This window comes from Juglans regia, chromosome 4 (genome assembly GCF_001411555.2).
Source record: "Juglans regia cultivar Chandler chromosome 4, Walnut 2.0, whole genome shotgun sequence".
NCBI lineage: Eukaryota > Viridiplantae > Streptophyta > Magnoliopsida > Fagales > Juglandaceae > Juglans > Juglans regia.
The window spans coordinates 16653663-16662472 of NC_049904.1; the positions used below are offsets into that span (position 1 = coordinate 16653663).

Consider the following 8810-nt stretch of genomic DNA (forward strand, 5'->3'; position numbering starts at 1 on the left):
AGAGAAAGACCTCAAAAAATGTTCAAGACACTTGTTGACAGCTTCTGTCTGGCCATCACTTTGAGGGTGATACGCTGATGAATAAGACAGATTAACTCCCTGCAACTTGAAAAGTTCTCTCCAAAAAGAACTAGTAAATGTTGAGCCACGATCAGAAACAATGGTTTTAGGCAAACCATGTAACTTAAAAACATTATTGAAGAACAGTGAGGCCACTTGAGTAGCTGTAAATGGATGCTTTAAAGGCATAAAATGAGCATATTTTGATAATCTGTCTACTACCACCATAATGACAGAATACCCTTTCGAAATGGGCAAACCTTCAACAAAATCCATTGAAAGGTCAGTCCATATTTGGTCAGGAATAGGTAAGGGTTGTAAAAACCCTGCTGGAAGAACATTCTGGATCTTGTTCCTTTGACATATGTCACAGTTCCGAATGAACTGCTTAACATCATGTTTAAGACCAGGCCAAAAAAATTCTAATCTTGCTCGATGCAAACATTTGTGAAAGCCAGAATGGCCAGCAGCAGGACTAGAGTGCAAGTAGTGCAAAATCTGTTGTTTCAAAGGGAAGGAATCTGGCACATATATTCTGTCTTTCTTAAACAAAAGACCATGCCTCAGTTTGAATGTAGAATGAGAAGTAGGGTCAAGTTGCAGAGCAGTGACTAGCTTCTGTGTGTTCTGATCTGTGCCATAAGCTACTTTCAATTCTAAGAGCCATGTTGGTGTGGGAAATGACAATGCTGCCAACTCTCCAAACTCATCCACCTGATCCTTCCGAGACAAGGCATCAGCTACCTTGTTCTCCACCCCTTGCTTATACTCAATAGAAAATTCATAACCAAGAAGCTTAGAAAGCCATCTTTGCTGAGCAACAGTGCCAATCTTCTGCTCAAGCAAATATTTAAGGCTATGGTGATCAGTTTTGATCACAAAAGCACTTCCTAAGAGATATGGCCTCCATTTCTTAACAGCTAGCACTAAGGCTAGAAGTTCTTTCTCATAAGTAGAAAGAGTTAAGTTTTTCCCTTTTAAGGCTTGACTGAAAAAAGCTAAGGGCCTTTGGTCTTGCATCAGAACTGCTCCTATGCCAGTTGCACAAGCATCACACTCAATAACAAATGCCTTGGTGAAGTCAGGCAAGGCAAGAACAGGGGGGCTAGTGACAGCAGCTTTCAGTGCATTAAAAGAGTTTGTAGCAGAATCTGTCCACACAAATGCATCTTTCTTCAGCAAGGAAGTCAAAGGGGCAGCAATCTGACCATAACCCTTAATGAATTTTCTGTAGTAGCCTGTCAAGCCTAGGAAACCCCTCAATGCCTTTAGATTTTTTGGTATTGGCCAAATGACCATAGACTCCAATTTTTTTGGATCTGCCCTCACTCCCTCCTTGGAAATCAGATGGCCCAAATATTCAATCTCCTGACATGCAAACTTACACTTTGACTGCTTAGCATAAAGTTGATGGCGCTGTAAGGTTTGCAAAACAGTAGAGAGATGATCCAAGTGAGAAGACATGTCACTGCTGTAAACCAGTATGTCATCAAAGAAAACAATGACAAACTGTCGAAGGAATGGCTTGAAAACTTCATTCATAAGGCCCTGAAATGTTGAAGGGGCATTGGTGAGACCAAAAGACATGACAAGAAACTCATAATGCCCTTCATGAGTTCTGAAGGCAGTTTTAGAAATATCCTCATCTCTCATACGTATCTGATGATAACAGGCTCTAAGGTCCAATTTAGAAAAAATTGTTGAACCAGAAAGTTCATCCAAGAGCTCATCCACAACAGGAATGGGGTACTTGTCCTTAATGGTGGCTTCATTTAAGGCCCTATAGTCAATACACATTCTCCATGTACCATCAGACTTCCTGACTAGCAACACAGGAGATGAGAAGGGTGACTAACTTGGCCTAATAACCCCAGAGTTCAAGAGCTCCTTAACAATTTTTTCAATTTCTGCCTTTTGGTAAAAAGGATATCGATAAGGTCTAACACTGATAGCATAAATGTCTTGTTTCAAATTGATCTTGTGGTCATGAGACCTATTGGGTGGCAATCCAGTAGGTTCATTAAAAACTTCCTTATACTGCTGCAGAAGATGCTGCACCTGTACATTCTGCAATGATGCAAGTTCAATGGAACTGCAAGCCACTATCTGCAGGAAAATGCCTTTACTGGCACAACCAAAAGTCCCAAAGGATTCCTCATTATCAATAAGATTTGACTGAGGTACTGTCAAACCTTTTAAGGAAATGTCCTGACCATTACATTGAAACTGCATACTCAGATTGACAAAGTCCCAGAGAATAGGACTCAAGGTAGATAACCACTGAATTCCAAGAACTGCATCACATCCTCCCAAGGGAAGTGTAAAGAAATCAACTGTGAAAGGTATGCTCTGAATTGACAAAGGCACAGCCACACATTTACCCATGCTCTCAAGGAGCTGACCATTAGCCACTTTAACATTAATAGTCTGGCCAAGTTGTACATGTAATTTACATCGAGCAGCAGCCACAGTGTCCACAAAATTATGTGTGCTACCAGTGTCAATTAAAATTATCAACTTCTTCTTGCCAATACAAGCCATAAGTCTCATGGTCTTAGGTCCTCCTCCCCCTACCATAGACTGTAATGAAATAGAAGCTATCTCAGCCTCCACTTCCACAGGTTCAACAACCAACTCACCAGTAGGCTCAACACATTCTTCACCACTTGACTCACCAAATTCCATACCTTCTAGTAAAAATAACTTTGGCCTTGCACATTTATGACCTGGTTGCCATTTATCATCACAGAAATAGCAAAGGCCTTTTTTATGCCTTTCCAGCATTTGAGACTCAGACACCTTATGATAAGGAAGCCTAGGTAAAGGAGAAACTCGTGGAGCTCCTAAGAGTGAAGGAGTTTGTCCAGATTTAAACAAATTTGACTCTGGACTAAACTTACTCGAATCAGTAAGTGAATTTCGCCAAGGTTTCCTTATACTCACCACATACTGTTCCTGAATTTTGGCTAAACCAAAAGCATCATTCAAGGATAAATGATTCAACATCCTAACAGGTAATCTGATCTTATCTCGCAGGCCACTTAAAAAACAGCTCAACTTGTTTTTCTCAGACAAGCCTCTAATACGATTGGAAAGGATTTCAAACTCAGATTTGTAATCATTAACTGTACTAACCTGTTTGAGTCGAGTAAGTGACTCCATAGGATCATCATACGGCGTAGATCTAAAACGGATCTGAACAACCTTGATGAAGTCCTCCCAAGAAAGAAAGGTTCCAGCCTCACTAGCATCCTGGAACCAGATCAAGGCTTCATCATCCATGTGGAAAGAAGCAATGAAAATACGTTGGCCAGGAGGAACCTGGTGATACAGGAAGTACTGGTTCGCACGATAGATCCATGGTGATGGATTACCACCACGAAATCTAGGAAAGTCCAATTTAATACCCCTGGCAAAGCCTCTGTTCACTAGCTCTCTTTGATTCACGTCCCCTGTGTCATCCTCCATATCTTCATGTCTGTGCCTCACGTGTTGATCGTGATTATCTTGGCGTCTATTACCAGGATCTTCAGAATCGTGACGAGAAATCTTAGAGATTTGTTGTAAAACCTCTTGAATTTTTTTGTCTTGTGTTTCTCTTTCCACTCTCGCCGCTTCTTGCTGCTGCAACAATAAACAAATCGCATCTTCGATCTGCTTTTGCTGACGTTCTTGTTGTTGTCGTAAGTGATTCATTGAATCTACTATTTGAGCATATGAACGCGTTCCTTCTGCCATGGCTGATACCAACTGTAATGGACCCACGCTTGACTATTCGAGAAGTCACTCTCCAGATTGAAAGAAGAGAAGAAGAATGAAGAAGACGAAAGAAGAGAGAAGTCTGCACTGAGTGAAATTATCCGTTGAGTGTTTTCCCCCCAACTTCTTCTATTTATAGTATTTGTTGAACAAAACGACAGTGTTTAAGCAACACTTATTATGATTCTTGTAAATGAAACGACTGCGTTTACAATTAATAAGAAGAAAAGACATTAAACGGCAACGTTCTATTTAAGACTGAAACTAATTGTACGACGTCGTGCTCGGTTGCTCCTATCCAACTAACTGCTCTCAATGAACTTCTATTCTGTCTTATGCACATCAGGCCAGCCTTCCTTTGTCTGCACCTTGCCCACAACGCCCATAAGCAACTGTCATTCTTCCACTCCAGCACCTCTGCCGTCCATAACAGCTCCCTTCATCTGAGCAATTACCCGAAATATGCACAATTTGGCCACAGTTGAAACATATCTTAGGTAACGTTTCATATTGTATAGGAATCCACTCTCGATTGCCTTGTACATTAATCATCCTTCCTCAAGCAATTTTCTTCGTTAAGCATATCTCCACTTTAATCCGAAGAAATTCTCCCCATCCCAGTGATCCCACTCCATCCTCTGGACCATCTACTTCGATGAATTTTCCCACTGTGTTGCCAATATGTGTGCCGCATTCCTTATTCGTAAACCCCATTGGCAGCTGATGAAGTTGTAACCAAAATTCTTCATGTTCAAAAGAGATCCGTTGCGGCTTAGTGTAAACATCAAAATGCTTCATCACCATTAAACAATTATCAAACAACCACAGACACCCAGCCATTACTTTTTGTTTATCCACCTCTATTTCGAACGTAATAATGAAAGTATTTTTTTGATACTCCATAAAAGATGCAGCCTTGCTGATCTTCCAAATTTTTCCCATTGTTAAGCACAATACCTCCCTTCTTATAACTCTCTCCGACCACACTTTCCCCACCACACTCCTCTCACCTTTTCGTGTTGCTTCATCTGGAACCTTTCCTTCGAGCTCTATAGTTTCACTCTCTTCCTCCATTAATCTCAAATTCTCCCACTTCTCTTCAAGAACTTCCATGCTGTAATTCACCGCCGCAACCACACTATCGGAGTCATAGACTATAACACTCCTCTTATTCCTTGAGAGAGAACAAGAGAGGAAGACTTCTCAGACTTCTCAAACTTCTCTTCAAACTAGCACTTAATTAATACATGCATCGGTTATTCTTTCAAACGCGTGTACGGTAATTGCTAATTGTACCAATCGTGTTAGGTTGGAGAATATATATTCAAGATATATGTTCTTGAAAATGAATAAGGTGACAACTCGACATTGTTTACCTAACTTGCTTGCCATATGAATGCTATATACATATATTAAAAATTTTAGACCTGTGCTGAACCAGATTAATTATAGATTTAAATTTCCAATAATCTTAATATTAGACCCACTTTGACGAAATTGTAATATTTTTATCATTTTTTTTAAATTCCTTCATTTTTCTTAAATAAAAATTACTAATCTAACTAAATTTTCTTCTAAAAAAACATCGAGAATTGTAACAAAAGTTATATAATTCCGTCAAAAGGGGTTAATGTCAATTGGTAAGTGCATTCTCGAATGATCCTAATTATATATACAATACAAGCTGGTTGGCAACTTTGGAATAGTGATCAGTTGTTGGACATGCAAGATCCACTTTTTCCATGGGATATATATATATACCAAAAGGAAACAGAAGCAGATAGAATAATTGCAGAAGCAGATAAATAGAATATGCACAATTAATAGCACTTGGTAAAACCGACCATATGCATGCATGCAAATGTAGATAATAAATTAGATGGTAAAATAACAACTTGCATTAAAATAATATTAACAAAATTACAAGTAAAATATCAAAATAACAGATGGAAAAAAAAAGGTGGAAGAAGAAGAGAATGAAGGTGAATGGGGAAGAAGGTGGTCAGAAGGAAGTGAACCTCAACAGGCAATTCAAGTCCAAAATAAGTGATGCCTTCTTCTGAAGCAAGGTTTCCCTTTTATAGATGAAGGCGGCGCCTATTACAATTATTAAAGCAATAAAGTGAATAGTAATTCCACTTTTACTTTTCATTCACGTGAAGTCAGGATGCTTTTGTAGCAGGCAGCTTTCTCAGGGTAGATTGCGGGCGAGCCGAATTTAAGCATAAAAAGTAGCGAGAATCTGGAAGTAGGAGACCAAACAGCCTTTTTAGGACAGTCGCCTGTCTTTTGCCAGTTAGGTGATGAGCCAATTAGTCTTTGGGAACTTTAACCTTCTTTGTCGGTTTCTGCCGACAGATCATTCATCTTTAGATAATCTTGGTGTATCTTCAGAGTCAAGTCTAAATATGTTAATGTATGGATCAATAGCTAAAGCCTCTGATGATGCTTTCGACTTTTTATCAGCTTCGTCAGAATTATCATCTTCCAGGGACTTTTTTAATAAGTAAATTAAATCATTTTTATTAAGTCCTTCAAGATCATTTTTCTTTTTAGACCTTGAGGATTTATTAGATTTAGCAGAAGAAGTAGTTGTTTTTGCTTTATGTGAAGTAGTCGTAGCAGGGCCCTAGATGAGTGGATATCCAGGTGATGTTGATTGATGAACATTGGCAAGGAATTCCTCCGTGTTTTTTAGATCTGAAGTAGTCTGAGGGAAGTCTCTGACAATATGATCAATAACATCTTGAGTATAGGGATATCTATCCCACCATTTCACAAAGCATAATTGAACTAACAAGTCACCATTCCGCTCATAATTCCATTTCATGATCCAAGGGACCTTGTACCATTTGCAGAAATGGAGGGAATAGGAGAATTTGGCACCATGAAGATCAAATCTTGAAACAATTGCATTAGCAAAACATTTAAAAGCATTCTAGAGTTTTTGAGGGAAAATCTTAGGAATAGGTCCAAACTGGTTCCACCATTTTAAGAACTAGAGAGGAAGTTTTCCTCTGAATTTCTTATCAAAATTGAGAAACCAAGAGTCACTCATGTCTGTAGTTTGAAACAGCATGAATTTGGCCCAGGCTTCAATATAATCATAATAGCAATATACAATCTCGGAACAAGCAAGTCGTTTAGAAGTAAAGGGGTGAGTACCCCAGTCTTATTCAGTAATGATATGTAAAATATAGGCACTATGATAAATCAATTTAGATTTATCAGTTTTATCATATATTGGTTTGATAACAATGGATTATGTTTGAAGTAGAATACCATAATAATATTGAAGGTTTTGGCTGGGTTCTCAAGAATCCAACGAAAATTGGGAAGAAAATAACTGGAAGCAATTTTGAATGGATTTGTATATATAGATCGATTAGGTTCAATATAAAATAGATTCCATGAAAAAGGTTTTCTAATATACTCAGTTTTTGAAGCAGGAAGATACTGAGCAGTTTTAACGGATGAAATAAGTTTAGCATAACTATCATAAGGACTAGCAATAGCAGACGCAAATGAAGCAGGTTTAATAGTAAGGATACTACCAAGGGTATTAAACCTATTAGCAATTTCTAAGGGGGAAGCAGACTCATTCCTAATGAGCTTAGAATCAATAATTGGTAGGGGAACAACAATCTATTTTCCTTTGCTTTTTGTCTTTCTCGTGGTTACTGCAAGAATTCACGGGTAAGGATATCAGGAATAGCATTGTCAGAACCTTTAATATACTCAATATCAAAATCAAATACACTTAAAATAGCTTGCCAACTGGCAAAAATATGTTTTGATGCAATGTTTTCAATTTCTTTTTCTAAAACATATTTAGCACTTTTGCAATCAATGCGTAATAAGAATCTTTTGTTTAATAAATCACTCTGAAATTTAGAAATATATAGTACTATATATAAGATTTCTCTCTTAATAGTACTATAATTAAGCTGTGCAGTATTCCAGATTCCAGAATGAAAGCGAACAATTTGTTCAGATGAGTCTAGTGAAACAATTTGTTTCAAAATACCACTATAACCAATGTCAGAGGCATTTGTTTCAACTATTTTAAAAGAACCAGAAATAGGGATACCAAGACACATAAGGGTTTTGACGTATGTCTTGATTTGTTTAACAATATTAGTGTGAATATCAGATCAGGTAGGAGGATTGTTATGTAACCTTTCAAATAATGGGCAACATTGTTTCCTCAAATCTTGGTGGAATTCAGCAACATAATTGAGAAAACCAAGGAATCTCTGCAACTGTGTTTTATCAAGAATTACATTAGGGAATTTTTCAGCAACTTCAATACCTGTTGATGGGTCTAATTTTGCTTTCAGAAATATCGTAACCAAGGAATCTAATATTGGTTTGAAATAATTTAGTCTTTTTAGTAGAAACTACTAGACCATTTAGTCTAATGATATCTAGAAACGATTGCAAATATTTCTAGTGTTCATCAATAGACTTAAAAAATATGAGAACATCATCAAAGTAGACAATGGTGAAATGGGTGAATGAGTTGAAGATATCATTCATAATATTTTGGAATTCACTAGGGGTAATTTTTAGACTAAAAGGCATAACATTCCACTCGCAGTGACCAAAAGGGGTAGTAAAAGTAGTCTTGTACCTATCTGACTCACAAAACTGGATTTGCCAAAATCCTGACTTTAGGTCAAACTTGGGGAAGACAACTACATCACATAACCTATGAATCAAATCATTCTTACTGGAGATAGGATACCTAATCCACTCTAAGACTTTGTTCAAAGGTTTGTAATTAATGACAAGGCGAGGTGTCCTCCTCTCAATCTCTGCATTTTTTTTGGACATAAAAAGCAGCGCAAGACCAGGGAGACTTACTAGGCCTAATTATTTTCTTACCAAGCAAATCATTGATTTCATTTTTGCAAAATTCCAAAGTCCCGCTATTCATTTGAATAGGTCGAGCTTTAGTTGGAATATTTTTTTTCACAAAAACCCTTAAC

The 8810-nt window shown here is 37.7% G+C and overlaps 1 protein-coding gene across 1 annotated transcript; it reads right to left on the reverse strand.

Annotated features, from left to right (window-relative positions):
• Nucleotides 1-1911: 1911 nt before the first annotated feature.
• Nucleotides 1912-3798, reverse strand: LOC109021905. Its single transcript, XM_019004639.1, has one exon. The coding sequence runs from the start codon at nucleotides 3796-3798 to the stop codon at nucleotides 1912-1914; it is 1887 nt and encodes a 628-aa protein (XP_018860184.1).
• Nucleotides 3799-8810: the final 5012 nt, after the last annotated feature.